This window comes from Bos mutus, chromosome 11, assembly GCF_027580195.1.
Source record: "Bos mutus isolate GX-2022 chromosome 11, NWIPB_WYAK_1.1, whole genome shotgun sequence".
NCBI lineage: Eukaryota > Metazoa > Chordata > Mammalia > Artiodactyla > Bovidae > Bos > Bos mutus.
In genome coordinates, this window is record NC_091627.1 from 97222586 (window position 1) to 97241342 (window position 18757).

General features: G+C 49.4%; 1 protein-coding gene across 1 annotated transcript in view; it reads left to right on the forward strand.

The window, feature by feature from the left end:
- Positions 1-529: 529 nt before the first annotated feature.
- TGFBRAP1 (transforming growth factor beta receptor associated protein 1) overlaps positions 530-18757 on the forward strand; it is a 38664-nt gene continuing 20436 nt past the window's right edge. The window contains exons 1-4 of the mRNA XM_070379860.1: positions 530-5469; positions 12021-12721; positions 15538-15732; positions 18153-18307. Of these exons, the coding sequence (XP_070235961.1) occupies positions 5000-5469; positions 12021-12721; positions 15538-15732; positions 18153-18307 (1521 nt within the window). The 5' untranslated portion in view covers positions 530-4999. The remainder of the gene's footprint in view (positions 5470-12020; positions 12722-15537; positions 15733-18152; positions 18308-18757) is intronic.

Sequence of the window (18757 nt, forward strand, 5' to 3'; positions counted from 1 at the left end):
TTTTAATCAGTTTCTGGTGCAGAAGTAGGGCGGGGGATAATTTGCCTTTCTAACGATTTTTGAGGTGCTGTTTTGAACGTGTACAGGCAGAAGGGCCACCTGAAAGAGACTTCTGCCACATCGAAGCAAGGAAGCTACAGGCATCTGACTTGCAAGCCGGGCAGACACCATGATTGGAGGCTTCAAGCCAGGCTTGTCAGCACCTAAACCACAAGACTGAAAACCAAACCCCAGAATGGACAAAGAGCGCCTCTGAATTCGTGCGGGACCAGAGATTTGAGGACCAGACATCTCCTGCTTCTCCTTGTCCTGGCACCTTACACATTCCCTAACCAGACACAGCCCTGAGGAAGAGTGCTGGCCTCCTGTGATAAGATTATTGTCACTGGCAGCTAAGTGGGGCTTAAAGTAGAAATAAAATTCAGTTACAGAAAAAAAGTTCCATTTGTTCCACATTTGAGTTTCTAGACTGAAGTTCATTCCTGCTACAACAGTATTATCTGTATTATATAGTAACCGCAAATGTTCAGGTTTTATTATGAGAATTTCCCCTTCCTCAGAGATCGTGAGGTTTTCATTAACATTTTTATTTGGGGCCTGTAGTTGACAAGAACAAAGCTGAGGAAAAACAACAAACACTGCCCTGCTTGGCGTCATCACCTCACTGGTTATGAGCTCCTTTGGAACATAGTCCACCACCCCACCCTGACCCTCTGCATCGGCCCTAGCAACACAGTGCATACGCTTAGTAAGTATTCAGTGTCTACTGAATGAATGAATCATGAACAAGATCTATAATGAGAACCTGGGGTGTTGATTTCTCTTATTAGCAGTGTAATACTAAGAATTCAGTTGTATCTATTCAATGCTTAATCTTCATTAATGTTTTAGGCCATCTTTTTCACACTCTATAGAACTTGTTTAGTATGGACCAAAAGGATATTTAATAAGGATAATAATTACTTCCCTGGTGGTACAGTGGATGGGAATCTGTCTGCCAATGCAGAGTACATGGGTTTGATCCTTGGTCTGGAAAGATGCCACATGCTGCAAGCGACTAAAGCCTTTGTTCCACAGCTACTAAGCCCACACTCCAGAGCCTGTGGGATGCAACTACTGAGCCCATGGGATGCAACTGCTGAGCCCATGTGCTGCAACTACCGAAGCCCATGAGCTTAGAGCTGGTGCTCCACAGGAGAAGCCACCACAGTGAGGAGCTCACATACAGCTAGAGAATAACCTCTGCTTGCTGCAACCAGAGAAAGCCTTTGTGCAGCAAGGAAGACCCAGCACAGCCAAAAATAAATATCATCAGTTCAGTTCAGTTCAGTTCCATCGCTCAGTCGTGTCCGACTCTTTGCCACCCCATGAATTGCAGCTCACCAGGCCTCCCTGTCCATCACCAACTCCCGGAGTTCACTCAAACTGACGTCCATCGAGTTGGTGATGCCATCCAGCCATCTTATCCTCTGTCGTCCCCTTCTCCTCCTGCCCCCAATCCCTCCCAACATCAGAGTCTTTTCCAATGAGTCAATTCTTCGCATGAAGTAGCCAAAGTACTGGAGCTTCAGCTTTAGAATCATTCCTTCCAAAGAAATCCCAGGACTGATCTCCTTTAGAATGGACTGGCTGGATCTCCTTGCAGTCCAGGGGACTCTCAAGAGTCTTCTCCAACACCACAGTCTAAAAGCATCAATTCTTCAGTGCTCAGCTTTCTTCACAGTCCAACTCTCACATCCATACATGACTACTGGAAAAACCATAGTCTTGATTAGACAGACCTTTGTTGGCAAAGTAATGTCTCTGCTTTTGAATGTGCTATGTAGATTGGTCATAACTTTCCTTCCAAGGAGTAAGTATCTTAATTTCATGGCTGCAATCACCATCTGCAGTGATTCTGGAGTCCCCAAAAATAAAGTCTGACACTGTTTCCACTGTTTCCCCATCTATTTCCCATGAAGTGATGGGACCAGATGCCATGATCTTCGTTTTCTGAATGTTGAGCTTTAAGCCAACTTTTTCACTCTGCTCTTTCACTTTCATCAAGAGGCTTTTTAGTTCCTCTTCACTTTCTGCCATAAGGGTGGTGTCATCTGCATATCTGAGGTTATTGATATTTCTCCTGGCAATCTTGATTCCAGCTTGTGTTTCTTCCAGTCCAGTGTTTCTCATGATGTACTCTGCATAGAAGTTAAATAAGCAGGGTGGCAATATACAGCCTTGATGAACTCCTTTTCCTATTTGGAACCAGTCTGTTGCTCCATGTCCAGTTCTAACTGTTGCTTCCTGACCTGCATACAGATTTCTCAAGAGGCAGGTCAGGTGGTCCGGTATTCCCATTTCTTTCAGAATTTTCCACAGTTTATTATGATCCACACAGTCAAAGGCTTTGGCATAGTCAATAAAGCAGAAGTAGATGTTTTTCTGGAACTCTCTTGCTTTTTCGATGATCCAGCGGATGTTGGCAATTTGATCTCTTGTTCCTCTGCCTTTTCTAAAACCAGCTTGAACATCTGGAAGTTCACGGTTCACATAGCGTTGAAGCCTGGCTTGGAGAATTTTGAGCATTACTTTACTAGCGTGTGAGATGAGTGCAATTGTACAGTAGTTTGAGCATTCTTTGGCATTGCCTTTCTTTGGGACTGGAATGAAAGCTGACCTTTTCCAGTCCTGTGGCCACTGCTGAGTTTTCCAAATTTGCTGGCATATTGAGTGCATCAATCTTTCACAGCATCATCTTTCAGGATTTGAAATAGCTTCACCTCCACTAGCTTTGTTCGTAGTGATGCTTTCTAAGGCCCACTTGACTTCACATTCCAGGATGTCTGGCTCTAGGTGAGTGATCACACCATCGTGATTATCTGGGTCATGAAGCTCTTTTTTGTACAGTTCTTCTGTGTATTCTTGTCACCTCTTCTTAATATCTTCTGCTTCTGTTAGGTCCATACTATTTCTGTCCTTTATTGAGCCCATCTTTGCATGAAATGTTCCCTTGGGATCTCTAATTTTCTTGAAGAGATCTCTAGTCTTTCCCATTCTGTTGTTTTCCTCTATTTCTTTGCATTGATCGCTGAGGTAGGCTTTCTTATCTCTCCTTGCTATTCTTTGGGACTCTGCATTCAGATGCTTATATCTTTCCTTTTCTCCTTTGCTTTTTGCTTCTTGTCTTTTCACAGCTATTTGTAAGGCCTCCTCAGACAGCCATTTTGCTTTTTTGCATTTCTTTTCCATGGGGATGGTCTTGATCCCTGTCTCCTGTACAATGTCACGAACCTCTGTCCATAGTTCATCAGGCACTCTTATCAGATCTAGTCCCTTAAATCTATTTCTCACTTCCACTGTATAATCATAAGGGATTTGATTTAGGTCATACCTGAATGGTCTAGTGGTTTTCCCTAATTTCTTCAATTTAAGTCTGAATTTGGCAATAAGGAATTCATGATCTGAGCCACAGTCAGCTCCCGGTCTTGTTTTTGCTGACTGTATAGAGCTTCTCCATCTTTACATGAAGTTAATTAGTAATTCCTTTGAAAACTTTATATTCTTAAATATGATGAATCAAGACAACATAAGGAGTATAGAATTAGCCATGTGCAGATCTTTGCATGTGTATGGATTAGTTACATACAGCTAATAGACTTCTCAAAAACTTCAGGAAGAAGGTTTGTAGATGGAATAACATGCACGTGTAGAGTTTGCCATTTTAGGAATCTTCTGACAAATTTTTTCAAAAAGGAAATAACTATTTCTGAATTATCTTCTTTTGCTCCTCTTTGTTAACACATCTTCACTCCTAGATTGTGTAAAGCAGAACACAAATGTTCCATAAAGTATTTCAACCAACAGAGCCTAATTTTATGTATAAAAAATTTCACCATGGTGTTGAGTTCTTATCCTGGCTCTGTTCTTACTCTGTGGGATGTAGGGGAAGTCCTTCACTTTGTGTCTGTTAATTCCCGTGTACAATGTAGAAATCAGTAGTGCTTACTTCATAAGGATATTGCTTAAATGAGGCCACCACGGTAAGCCCCTTAGCCCTGTGTCTGACTGGCAGTCAGTAGGTGTCACCTCTACCTAATCTCATGCCAGGGCATGGCAGAGCCCTGAAACAACAAAGCAGAGTGGATTCTAGGCCAAGTGGGCCAGTGATGAGCTGAGTCACACATTCTCCATGGGCCTGGGCAAAATGAGATGGATGAAAACTCAGGTGGAGCCAGAGAGCTGGCTCCAACAGACCTGCACTTGCCTTTGAAGCTCAGGTAGCTGTACACTCTGGAAACCCCTTCACCACCTGGAGGTTGGGCCAGTGATGCTGGATCCACAGGGTCAGGACTGAAACTCTTGTCTGGGGCTGGTGGGACGTGTGTAGCCAGAAGGGATGGGCGTAGGAAGTCACAGAAAATTAATTCCTGGTGATTATTTGCTTCACTTGACTTTTTGGGGGGTCATTTGTTTTTCTCCCTTTGAAACAGAAGGCTGCAGAGTAGTAGCTGGTATCTGCCTCTAGATAGGGGACTACGTCTTTGTTTTATATTCTCCAGGGGGTGGAGGAAACCTGAGGTCTTGGGGGCCTCTTAAAGTCAGGAAAATCATTGAGAAAATTGGGCTTTTTACATGCTGATAGTTGCGCACTGACGGCTGTAGAGGGAATTTTCTTTTTCTCTGTGGAACTGGAGTTTGACTATATGTTGAAGAGAGGCCCATGGATTCATCCTAACCTACGACTCTACGCTGTAGTTTGACCCAAAGGGATAGCTATCGATTGGCGCTCCTGAAAGAGTGGGCAAATAGTCCAGGACTCCCTGCTTCAGTAACGACACCCTGCGAATTCACCGCCCCGGGGGCTCGGGGCTAGCTGTGGGCCTGGGGCGGGCGGCGGGCGGCTCGTACCCGGCCAGTCCATTTCAGTCCTACCGGGGCCACCAGCCGCCATCCACTCACTCCTCCAGTCCAACTACGTCAGGTGGCCGTGCGGTCCAGCCTTTCCCGGGATGGAGGGATGGGTGGATTCACTTGTTCGTTCAGCAAGTACACTGCCCAGCGCCGTCGCGGTGCTAGAAATAGGGCGGCGAGCGTGTCCAGCAGGCCCGGGGGAGGAGAAAGCGCGGCCCCGGCAGCTGCAGCCTTGCTGCGTTACCGACCCCGCCCAGGGCCCGGCAGGCTCAGCTCGTGCGCCGCGGAGATCTGCGCGTCTCCCCGCCCACCGCCCCCGCGAGCCCCGAGGCAGGCGCTCCGGGCCCCCAAACCCGGGCATCCGAGGCCGGAGGGGCGCCCCCTCCCGCGGCCCGGCCCAGGGCGGGGTCTGCAGCCGACGCGGGGCGCAGGCCGGACGGGGACCGGCGCTCCCGCCCCGGCCACCCACGTGACGGGAAGCGGCGGGGCCGGGCCGGAGCCGAAGCCGGGGCCGGAGCCGGGGCTCAGGAGCGCGCGGCCCGGGGCGCGAGGCCCGGAGCGGCCGGAGCGCGGCCGGTGAGCGGGCCCAGGGGCGGGGCTGGGGCGGGAAGGGGGTTAGGGGGCGACGGGTACTAGCAGGTGCGCGCGGGCAGGTGGCGAGGAGGGGACTGCGGCCGAGCTGGGGGTGGGCGCGCGGCGCGGGGACCCGGCGGGTGTGCGGCGTGCGCGTGTTCGGGGCTGGGAAGACCCGAGACCTCGTCCGGGTTTGAGTGAGCTGTTCTGGGGGGAGGAGCCCAGCAGGACGACGCCCCGCGCCCCCTGCCCCTCCACCCGAGCATGCGATCGTTTCGTCGCTGTGGTTGACATTTCCTGGAGCTCCTGGGATTTGAGAGCGCGAATTCCGGGCCACAGTCGGGGCCGACTGTCTGGCCTGAACTGGGAGACCGGGCAGGGGTGTGTGATGCGAGGCGGGGATTCCTCGCCGCCGTTCTGTCCTGGGACGCAGGTGCTATGGAACTTGGCTTCTCCTCTGCCCGCCTTCTGTGTTTTAAGAGGTGGCTTTCAAGACAGAAGCTGCCACCTCTGGTTGCTCGCACCTGCCATCACTCCCGCCAAAGGCTTTTGGTGACTATCAAACCCCCCTCCTAGGCCCTAGCTGGCTGCAGGAAATGGGGTTTCACACAGCTCTTCTTCATGCACATAGGCTGTATTGAGTTCAGGGGTCCCAACCTGTCGGATCAGGGTTCCATCCTTGAGCAACTGCCCGGGGAGGGCAAGCAGCCGTGGGGACAGTGGTGGCAGGTGGAGACCCAGGGAGAACGTGTGTGGAGGGTCCATCGCGGTGGGAGCCGGCAGCCCGGCCCGGAGCTCACGGCTGGAGGGGGCACCGAGCCCACTGCCCTCCTCTGGCCTCCCTTCTCTGTTGGTCAGCAGGAAACTCCAGCCTTATGGTCAGATAGGAAGGAAGAGCTGGACAGCTGCTTCCTTTTCTTTTTCCTTCCACTTCTGCCAGCCCTGCTGCCTCCGCGGTCACTGAAGCGGCCTGTCTGGTGTATGACCTTCCCAGGCCGGGTTCTTCGCTTAACAGGGGCAGAGCCGCTCTGTGGTGGGAGTGGAGGGATGGAGTTGTGGGTTCAAACCCTGACCCTGCCCCTTCTAACTGGGAGCCCTGGGCATTCACTGGACGTTCTGAGTCTCAATTTTCTCAATCAAAACCGGGGAAATATGAGAAAAGATACATGCAACGCATAAAGAGAATGTGCATGTGGCACAGAGCCTGGCACTTAGTAGCTGCTAGATAAATTACGGTTCGTAAACAGAAAGAAGTCACGGGGCCAGAGCTGTCTGGGCTCTGAAGTGGGTGGGCTCGGCTCTGAGTAATTGTTAACCAGGTGAGGGCTCCCTCTGCAGTTAGACCCCTCCTGGACTCTGAACTCCAGAGTGCACATTTTCTGTGCACATTTTACAAAGACCTGGGGGGACAGGTGTGGTGGCCCTCACCTGCAGGTCCGTCCTCTGCCCCTTCTCTTCCACTCGACAGTGAGCCTCAGCCCTCTGGTCCTGGAGGCAGCTTGCCCTCCACTGCAGGCTCCCAGGACACTCCAGCCTCTGCCTAACCCTCCAGCGACAGGGGTTTGCCTGGGGTCCCTTTCTCCTTCAGGCAGATCCGGTGGACAAGTTTTAAAAGCACAGAGATCAGTGTTTAAAAAACGCTGAACTTTCCAGGCCTGATTTGCAGCTAACCTTTCTGTTCTTACACAAAACATTATGGCTATTCCTTCATGCTAAAGGATCATGTGATCCTTTAAGAAAACTCGAGGAAATTTTCCTTAGTGGGTTAAGCATCTTCATCTTGGCCTGAGCCCAGTTCTCATTAGAAATACATTAAAGTAATCATTTGTGGTGGTCAGGTGTTTGGAGACTACCCAATAATTTGGCCCGTACTTTACAACTCATCTCTTCTGTGGCAAACCTGACTCGTTTTTCTTTATTAAAAAACACTGTACTACTAAATGAAGGCAGAAGAAGCAAGTTAATCTGAGGCTACCCTGAGTGAGCTGAAATGCCTCATGCAGAAGGGCAGGAGGAGTCACTGAGCGTGCTGTGAAATCTTGCAGGTGATTTGAGGTCAGGATCTTGTCTTGATGGTCAGGTAGCTTTGTTGAGGAAATAAACATTCAGGAAAAAGAACATGTAAAAGGGGACAATTGCCTAGCATCCAGAAGGCCCTCAATAATTCTTAACAGCTGTTAGAAAGTCCAGGATTGAGGAAGATGTTACAAAGGCAATGCCCTGGAGCCCCAGACCACCCTCCTACCCCCCCACCCCTGCTCCTGGCCCACCTACCCTGCCCTCTCCAGATCCCTACTTCGCTTGTAACTGTTGCTGTTGCTCTTATAGGATCCATAGAATAGGTATATAGACACACACTATGTGCATGTATGTGTATACAGGTGGTGTGTATAAATGGTGTATCTGTGTATGTATACATACACTTTCGTGTGTGCTCAGTTGCTCAGTCCTGTCCGACTCTTGTGTGACCCCATGGACTGTACCCCGCCAGGCTCCTCTGTCCATGGGATTTCCCAGGGAAGAATACTGGAGCAGGTTGCCATTTCCTCCTCCAGGGGATCTTCCCAACCCAGGGATCCAACTTGCATCTCCTGTATTGGCAGGTGGGTTCTTTACCACTGAGTCACCTGGGAAGCCCAACTTTAGGTAGAAGGTCCTTTTTAAAATGCACGTAAGAATTCATCTTTAGTGGATTCATAGGAAGAGCCTCCTGTTACAGGGCTGTGATACCCATCAATGGGTCTTTACCTCTAAAGTGATGCCTCTCCGGTGCACAGACAGCTGTGTGGGGCTCTAAAGGGTTTGTTTCATTTTAAAGGGTTGGTGTAATTCTTGAGTGTGTGATTCTTTGCAGATACATGGGACGCCACGCCCATCTCAAGGCCGTTCTCATATCATGTGCGCATTGTATGACAGGAGGTGACTGTCCTTTGGTTCAAGAAAAATAATTATTGCTATTATTTTTGGCTGCACCTCTCAGGGGATCTTAGTTCTCTGGCCAGGGATCAAACCCGTGTCCCCTGCGTTGACAGCTCAGGATCTTAACCACTGGACCACCAGGGAAGTCCTCCAAAAAATAAACATTGGCGAGGATCCCATTTCAATCAACGGCACTTTGTCATAGCATTATTTTGGGATATATTTATTTCTGTCTCAGATCAGGAGTCTCTCTCTTTCTATATATATATATATTTTTTTTTTCCTTTCTGTATAGTTTTATTTTTGGCTCTGCTGGGCCTTTGTTGCTGCATGGGCTTTTCTCTAGTGTGGCAAGTGGGGTTCTCATGGTGGAGGCTTCTCTTGTGGAGCACAGGCTCTGGGGCACACAGGCTTCAGTAGTTGTGGCGCACGGGCTTAGTTGCTCCACGGCATGTGGGATCCTCCCAGACCAGGAACTGAACTCCTATCTCCAGCATTGGCAGGCAGATTCTTTGCCACTGAACCACCAGGGTGACCTTGAGTCTATTAGCCAGTTTCTGCATCTGCATCTACTTCAGACATTGCCTTTATTCTGTTTTTATTCTTTGAGTGGTGACCTTTAATGCAACCTGGCCTTGGTGAGATTTAGTTCAGAGAGAATGCAGAGGGAAGCCAGGCCCGGAGTAACACAGCATGCAGCTCCAGCTGGCTGTGGATAGAAATGGAGGCATTTGTGTGGCTGGGGTAGCAGAGGCTGAGCAGAGGTTGGGAAGTAAAAGGCTGGGGCCCTGAAAGGTGCCCACACTGCCCCTTGCAGGGCTTCTGACTCTGCTGGACTGTTCCCCATCTTCCAGTAACCCGGGATGTATGGAAATATTCAGACTTTGTAAATACAGATTCAGATAAACTAAGCTCTGGATTTAGATGAACTAAGAAATGACAAGTTAATCATTGACATGGGTTGTAAATGTTTCCGTGAAGTGAGATTGTAAACAAGGAACATGCATTTTATGATTCCTGCCAGGCTTATTAAGGGCTTCCCCAGTGGTTCAGCAGTAAAGAACCCTCCTGCAATGCAGTTGACGAAGGTTTGATCCCTGGGTGGGGAAGATCCCCTGGAGAAGGGAATAGCAACTCACCGCACTACTCTTGCCTGGGAAATCCCATGAACAGAGGAGCCTGGTAGGCTACAGTTCATGGCGTTGCAAAGACACGACTGAGCATGCGTGCACACCAAGCTTATTTAACCGAGGCTCTGTATCTGTTATGTTTCCAGGGTAAGCTGGTTTGGGGAAATGAGTATATTTTTTATAAATATTTTTAAATTAATATTTTATATATTGAAAAGAACATTTACAATTCACATGAGATGTAGAGAGTAGCAATAAAAGCAACTCGGCACAGGGAAACAGACATGACTAATACCTTTGAGATCAGCTTCTGCCCACTCACATCCTATCCCCCTTGGGTTTCTGTTCTTTATTCCCTTACTTTTCTTTATGATCTCACTATGTAGGGCTGCAACTCTAAATAGTACATTGGTTGGGACTTCCATGTTTCTGCATCTTACAAGGCCTGAAGTATCAGGCCGAATATAGCATCCACAGCTCCTTTCCAGGGAGGTTTACCGAGTCATGGGTGGGCTGCAGTGCATCCCCTCACTGCTGTGTGGTGCTCCATCCGTCTATTGTGGCATTTCCATTTCCCCCCAGTTGCAAACAGGACTGCTGCTAGCTTCCTTGCTCATGTCCTGCTGAACATCAGTGAAGCCAAAAGGAGAATCCCTGGCTCCCCAGTTGCCAAGGACTTCCTCCATCACCCACATGGTCTGGCCAGCCCAGAAGCCTCCACCAGCAACAGGGGCATGCCCATGGATCTGGATTCTGGCAAACCCCCAGCATCATCAGACTTGGGAGGTGTTGTCCATTTGATGGGTATGAGATGAAGTCTGCTTGTAGCTACAGTTTGCAATTACAGGTGGTTCTGCAGGTTGATCTCTCCCCCATGGCTGTTGACCATCATGTTTTCTCTTCTGAATGTGAGCCCTTTGTCTGAGATGGCTATCACAGATTTTTCTCCCAGTCTGGGCCTTGCCTATTCATTTCCCTAGTGATGTCTTTCAGTGGACACACTTTTTAAATTTCTATAAAATCCTGTTTACCAGCTTTTTCTCTTTTATGGTTAGTGATTTTCGTAACCTAAAAAATCTTTATGTACCCCAAGATCCCAAAGATGTTCTCCTATCTTTTCTTCTAGAAGATTTGTAGTTTTAGCTTTTGTTTTTAAAATAACTTGATGCATCTCAAATTAATTTTTATATTAGGAGATGATATGAGGTAGGGATAACCGAGGTTAATTGGAAGATCCCCTGGAGAAGGGAATGACTACCCACCCCAGTATTCTTACCTGGAGAATTCCATGAACAGGGGAGCCTATCGGGCTACAGTATATTGGGTCGCAGAGTCAAACCCGACTGAGCTGCTAACGCTTTGACTTTTCACTTTCAATGTTAACCACATGTTCCAGCAGCCATTGATTGAAATGATTTTATTTTTCCCCACTGAATTGCACTGGTGCCTTTGTTTCTGCTGCTTCTAATTTGTGAAACCAGAGTCTTTTCCAGAGGAAGAAGTAAGAAGCCCAGGCTTCCCACACTGTTTGGGACAGTGTGTCTTCCAATGGGAGTAATCTATTAACTGACCTTCTCACAAATTTGCTAAGTACCTCAACCCTCCACCTACAAGCCCTGGAGATTCGAGGCACATCTTTACCACTCCACACCAACAGATTGATTCTGGGAGCCAAACATGGTACTGGGACAATGCGCACGCCTCAGTGAGAAGAATGCGAGGGAACTGGGGGTTTGGTCCCTGCTTCTGACTCCTGTGAGATCCAAGGGGCAGGAGTGAACCCCACCATGGAGCTGTGCCCCACCATTCACTTAGACATCCAGTCAGGTGGCTGGTGGGGTTTGGGGGCACATCTGTGGTGATCATTTTTGTCTTTTTCTAAAATGTTTGTCTTGTGTTGTCTGTGGGTGAGTAGACATGCTCTTCTTCTACCCAGAGGTTTGTTTCTGAAGAACAATGTAGGGAGACTCCGTATATAATAAATCTCAGTTCTGTTGAGAGTTGAATATCCGTTGGAAGGACTGCTGCTGAAGCTCCAATCCTTTGGCCACCTGATGTGAAGAACCGACTCATTGGGAAAGACCCTGATGCTGGGAAAGATTAAAGGCAACAGAAGAGGGCAGCAGAGGATGAGATAGTTAGAAAGCATCACCGACTCAATGAACATGAGATTGAGCAAACTCAGAGAGAGAGTGGAGGACAGGGGAGCCTGGCATGCTGCAGTCCTTGGGTTCAAAGAGAGTCAGACTTGACTTAGCGGCTGAATGACTGTTGAAGAGAGTTGGCAGTTACTTACAAGCACATGTGTGCTCTCCTGCCAGGGTCTCTGTTTGCCTGTGGGAGAAGGCCAAGTCAGAAGTCTTTCTTTCAGTATTTTTCACAAGTGTCAAATGATTTCCTTTCTCTGAAGTTACAACTGGGAATTGACGTTTTATTTGTCATGCCCGGAAATGGTTCTATCCGTCCCTTGTTCCTCTAACCTCCCTTTCCTTTCCTGTCCCTCAGAGCCGCCGCCAACATGATGAGCACCAAGGCCTTCACCCTGGTCCCCGCCATTGAGCGGGAGCAGCTGCTGAGTGACCGGGACCGGGGGTTGCTGGAGTGTGTGGAGTGCTGCGGCCGGAACCTCTATGTGGGCACCAGCGACTGCTTCGTGTACCACTTCCTGCTGGAGGAGAAGACCTTGCCCGGCGGGTCAGCCACGTTCACGGCCACCAGGCAGCTGCACAGACACCTGGGTTTCAAGAAGGCAGTGAGCGAGCTGCGGGCCGCGTCGGCCCTCAGCCGGCTGCTGGTGCTGTGCGACGGCTGCATCAGCCTGGTCCACATGCTAAGCCTGGAGCCCGTGCCCTCAGGCGCCCGCATCAAGGGGGCTACTGCCTTCGCCTTGAATGAGAACCCGGTGAGCGGGGACCCCTTCTGCGTGGAGGTGTGCATCATCTCAGTCAAGCGCAGGACCATCCAGGTCTTCCTGGTGTACGAGGACCGAGTGCAGATTGTCAGGGAGGTGTCCACACCGGAGCAGCCGCTGGCCGTGGCCGTGGACGGCCACTTCCTGTGCCTGGCCCTCACCACCCAGTACATCATCCTCAACTACAGCACGGGCGCCGCCCAGGACCTGTTCCCGTTCTGCAGCGAGGAGAGGCGGCCCATCGTCAAGAGGATCGGGAGACAGGAGTTCCTTCTGGCGGGCCCTGGGGGACTGGGTGAGCAGGGCGCCCGGGCGCCTCCACTAACCTTTCCACTCTGCCCAGTCTCTCCACCTTCTGTCCTTGCTTTCATGCTGAGGTTGGAGAGGGAGGTTGTGGTTGCGAAAAGCAGACACTTGTGGACTGTGTTTGGTGACATTGAGGCAACAGGCAAACAACCGCACGCCCAGTGTCTGCTCAGTTTTCATTAGACTGTTTTGTGAGTGTGGGTTTCATGGCACAAAAATAGGCCAGTCATAGCATCACCTATTTTCTGCTAAAGTAGAGCCTGAGGAACTTCCCAAGTGGCTCAGTGGTGAAGAACCTGCCTGTCAATACAGGAGCCCCAGGAGATGCAGGTTTGATCCCTGGGTCGGGAAGATTCTGGAGAAGGAAATGGCGACCTGCTCCAGTATCCTTGCCTGGGAGATCCCAGGGACAGAGGAGCCTGGCGGGCTGCAGTCCTTGGGGTCGCAAAGAATCGGACACGACTGAGCACAGTACAAAGTAGAGCCTGAAGATGGCTCCAGAGAGAATTCCTGTAAGGGGATAAGTGCAAAAATAAGAATCTGTAAGACTTCCTTATAGGATTTTCTTCTGTGTATGGGTTTCCACCTGGTCTGTGTTTATTCTCCATTCTAAAAAGGAGTTGGGGGAGCTCACTTCTAGATATTTTGAAGTGTGGAGGCTCCAAGGTCATGGCCCTGATTTTCTCTTATTGACTGCAGCTTCATGCTACCAAAAAGCATCTAGTTTAGTTGCTAGCTTCTTGGAAGGGCTTTCCTTGTGTCCTGTGGTCTTTCTATTCTCAGCATCACCTCCTGAGAATCATAGCTGGCCACGTCGTTTTTGGTCGTAGGCATGGATGACACACAGTGTCAGGCAGAGCTTTGTTTCCTGCAAGGTGGGAATTAGGACGATAGGTTTTCCAAATCAACTGTGTTTTGTTTGCTTGTCTGTATATATCCCCACACCTGATTCAGGAGTCAAAAAAGTCAGACACGACTTAAGCACTGAACAGCAGCAGCAGTTAGCGCTTTAAGTACAAAGTAGATAAACCGTCAGTGAATATGGATGTTATCATTGACAAACACTCAACAGCAGACTGTCTTGAATTGCAGAGTTAGTTGTACCCCTGTATCAGAGAAAACATGGAACCAGAATTACACCTGAACTCTAAGTGGTGGCAGGAGGAGCAGGGCGAGAGTTCCGTATGGGACATCTTGTCGAGTGGCCCACATACAGTAGGTGCTCAATAAGTATCTGAACGAATGCGTTCAGTGTGGAGTGAATGTCTAGGGAAAAGCTGGTGCTGAGAAGGCAATGGCACCCACTCCAGTACTCTTGCCTGGAAAATCCCATGGATGGAGGAGCCTGGTAGGCTGCAGTCCATGGGGTCGCTAAGAGTCAGACACGACTGAGCAACTTTACTTTCACTTTTCACTTTCACGCATTGGAGAAGGAAATGGCAACCCACTCCAGTGTTCTTGTCTGGAGAATCCCAGGGATGGGGGAGCCTGGTGGGCTGCTGTCTGTGGGGTCACACAGAGTCGGACACGACTGAAGTGACTTAGCAGTAGCAGAGACACAAACCCATGGGAGGACTGGATGTGGCAGAAAGCTTGTGAAGCTTCTTAAATTGTGCAGAATTCTCTCTTCCCCACGTGTGAGGACACGAGCAGCGTACACCTTCATGTGGGTGCGTGTACACTATTTTTGGTTTGTTTTTTATTTTGTTTTTGTTTGTTTATTTATATGGCTGTGCTGGGTTTTCATTGCTGCAAGGGCCTCTCTCTAGTTGCAGTGAGCAGGGGTGACTCTTTAATTGTGGTTCGCGGGCTTCTCACTGCGGTGGCTTCTCTTGTTGCAGAACACGTGCTCTAGGGCGTGTGGGTTTCCGTAGTTAGAGCATTTGAGCTTAGTTGCTCCAAGGCATGTAGGATCTTCCTGGATTGGGGATGAAACCCTGTCTCTTGCATTGGCAGGTGGATGTTTTACCACTTGAGTCACCAGGGAAGACCCATGTGCACATTTTTTAACCTTATGTTTAATTTAGTTCAGCTCAGTCACTCAATTGTGTCTGACTCTTTGCGACTTCTAGGTATCTCCATGGACTGCAGCACACCAGGCTTCCCTGTCCATCACCAACTCCTGGAGCTTGCTCAGACTCATGTCCATAGAGTCGGTGATGCCATCCAAACATCTCATCCCCTGTCGTCCCCTTCTCCTCCTGCCTTCAATCTTTCCCAGCATCAGGGTCTTTTCAAATGAGTCAGTTCTTCACATTAGGTGGCCGAAATATTGGAGCTTCAGCTTCAGCATCAGTCCTTCCAATGAATATTCATGACTGATTTCCTTTAGAATTGACTGGTTGGATCTCCTTGCATTCCAAGGGACTCTCAAGAGTCTTCTTCAATACCACAGTTCAAAAGCATCAATTCTTCAGCGCTCAGCTTCCTTTATGGTCCAACTCTCACATCCATACATGACTACTGGAAAAACCTTAGCTTTGAGTAGACGGACCTTTGTTGACAAAGTAATGTCTCTGCTTTTTAATATGCTGTCTAGGTTGCTCATAGCTTCTCTTCCAAGGAACAAGCATCTTTTAATTCTATGTTTAATTAGAAGGAGGTATAAGGTGGACATTCTGGGGAGAGAGATTCCCTTCATTAGAACAGATACGAGGGTCTTCTGTCCATGCAGACTGGTATATCATCTCTCCCGTCCTGAAATGTGATGAAGGGGACAGGTATTCCACGTCCAGACACCTCTGCAGAAAACAGGCAAGCAAACCACAGCTCTCTGAAGCCCCCCAACGCTTCCTGTTTTCCCAGGCATGTTCGCCACGGTGGCTGGGATCTCTCAGCGTGCACCTGTTCGCTGGTCAGAGAATGTGATCGGAGCGGCCGTCTGCTTCCCGTATGTTGTTGCCCTGGACGACGAGTTCATCACCGTGCACAGCATGCTGGATCAGCAGCAAAAGCAGACCCTGCCCTTCAAGGAAGGCCACATCCTCCAGGATTTTGAAGGTACGAGTTTCCACCGAATCTTTAGGTCTTTTGTGGTGCTATTTCTTCACTAAATGCTATTAAGGAACCCCTGGGAACATGGCCTCGTGCTGAACACAGAAACTCCATGGGCGATGGTGATCCAGTCTTTGAGCTTCAGGGGCATGGAGATTAAAGGGAAAGAGGCATTAAAAAACAGCTACAGCATTTGAGAGCTTGACAGCAACAAATAAGGCCAGCTAGGAGAACAGAGTAGGAAGTATTTCCTAACCATACCAGGGAGGGCTTCCTGCAGGAGGTGGCATTTGAGCCAAACTTTTGAGGATGAGCTGGAGTCAGCCAAGCACGTATGGTATGAAGGAACCTTTAGGCAGAGAGAAAGGCACATGTGAGTCTGCACAGGAGGGAAGCCCAGGTCCCGGACTGTGTAGGTCATTCAGCATGACTGTGGTGCCCAGTATGTGAGAAGGGCAAGCAGGGGATGAGGCCTCAGCAGATCAGGGCAACCAGGGAGCGAACCACATGAGGGATCTATTGTGGCTCAGTGGTAAAGAAACCGCCTGCCAAGCAGGAGATGTGGTTTCCATCCCTGGGTCTGGAAGATCCCCTGGAGAAGGAAATGGCAACCCACTCCAGTGTTCTTGCCTGGGAAAGCCCATAGACAGAGGAGCCCAGTGGGCTCTAGTCCACAGGGTCTCAGAAGAGTCAGACATGACTTAGCAACTAAACCACAAGAACAACAATTTCATTGTGAGCATCTTCACATGTACTGAAAAGTTGAAAGAGAAGCAAAGTGATTGCCCATCCCCTGTTCACCTGGATTTGGTACTGGTTCCCTTTCAGCTGAGCTGTCTGGAAGTGTGTAGAAGAGATCGTGATACTGAATCCAGAGCCGTGCAGCAGGCATTTTCCCACATAACCCCAGAGCCCTTTCCACACCTCAGAAATGCGCTCTCAGCCCTGCCCCTGGTCAGATTTCCTGGCTTCCTAAGAACACCGCTTGTGAGGTTGCCTTGAAGCCGGGAGCTTATGTCTATCTGTGCAGTCATTGCCTTTGCCCCCAGGGCTCCCCGGACACTGCCCTTCCTGTGTTAGGTGCTAGGAACACAGCCTGCTGAGACTTGTCATCCCACGTGAGCGTGTCAGCGTTCAGCTTGGGCTCCAACACGCACACGCACGGGAGAGGTTATTCACAACAATGTTATATCCTCCGTGGGCTGAGGGTGGAGGCCGCCCCAGGGGGTCACCGGCACAGGGAGGCTGGTGACATACTACCCCAGGCGGGAACGTGGGAAGCCTCCTGGAAGGAGGACCCAACGCGGAGCAGGGGCTGAATCTCCCAAGTGTGGGGGGATGATGCTGGGTGGCATGGAGACAGAGGACGCAGACAAGACCGCCAGGCAGGGAGCCGAGGAAGGGAGGTGCGGGGGCATCCGGCGGGAGAGACCAGGTGGTGGGCCTGGGCTGAAGGTGATAGATCCCAAGGAGTGGGGAGCAGAGGGAGCAGGAAGGTGTGGCTGACCCTGAACAACCTTCAGACAGAAAGACAAGGCCATTCCACTGCTTCCTGGGAACAGGCATTAATTTAGTTGAAACGCACCTCCAGAGAGAGCAGAACTCGCTCTCAATGCTTGGCAGGAGGAGTTCTCTTGGGCGCAGGTCTGACTCTCCTTTGGATTGTGCAGGACCTCATGGTGCCGAGGGTCAGGGTCTCTCATGGGATGGAGACCATAACCCTGGGACTCGGTGATCTTGACCATAGAGGGCAAGTGTGAGATGTTAGCTTATGGTTCAGAATGTCACCTTGTAATCTTAGTTTCTTGTAAACTGACTAACCTGGAGAGAAAAGAATTTTGAACAGCTTTATTTGAAAAAGTGAAAGTGTTAGTTGCTCAGTCATGTCCAGCACTTTTGTGATCCATGGACTGTAGCCCACCAGGCTCCTCTATCCATGGCATTTTCCAGGCAAGAGCACTGGCATGGGTGCCATGACTTCCTCCAGGGGATCTTCCAGACCGAGGGATCAAACCCAGGTCTCCCGCTTTGCACACAGATTCTTTTCCATCTGAGCCACCAGGGAAGCCCCAGCCTTATATGAGGAGTAGCATAATTCTTATTGCTCATTTTCTGTGATGGAGCTCTACAGACTCATTTGGATCTATTCAACTGGCTTTAAATTTATCAGCATCATAGAATAAAAAAAGGCAAAGCATCTTTATGTCTTATACTTCAAAAATGTAGTGTTAAGAGTTTGCCTTTTTCTTATGATGGAAAGAAGATAAGAGAAGCATTAATTTCTGATTGCCGTGGCGATTCTGTGTTGGGAGAACTGTGATGACATTGTTCAGAGTCAGCTATCGCTCCTGTGTGGGGTGAAAGCGGGGTGTTTTCTTGCCAGCACAGTGTCCGTTTCCTCTCCAACCTGTTCCATTTCTTCCCAGGAAGAGTGATCGTTGCCACGAGTAAAGGTGTTTACATCTTGGTTCCGCTACCTCTGGAAAAACAAATACAGGACCTGTTAGCCAGCCACCGAGTGGAGGAGGCTCTAGTTCTAGCGAAAGGCGCTCGGAGGAACATCCCAAAGGAAAAATTTCAGGTTTGTAGTCAGCTAGCCATGTGGAAGCGTGCCTCCAAGCTGCTGATTAGAAAATGTTCGGATCTAAGGGCGCCGGGCCCTGCAGACCACTTTGTGTCTGTCACTCAAATTCTCTGTGCGTCCACGTCATACAGATAAGGACGCAGGCTGAGAGAGGGGGTCGCGATGCCGGCAGAGGCCAAGCCAGGATCTGAGCCTCTGACATGATCCCCATGCTTAATACACCACATTGCATTTCCAATCGCGTTCCTCCAGAGTAGACTACAGGCACTGTGATTACAAGCCAAGAGATCCCCAGCGTAATTGGTTTCCCAATGTAGAATTTGTATTTGTTGGGATGGGGTTTAATTTTTTAAATTTCTACTATCTGTAGGAAAAGCTTTGTGAACCATACTCATAAATCATCTAATATTGCCGGAATCCATCTAATTAATTTCCTTAGGAGAAAGC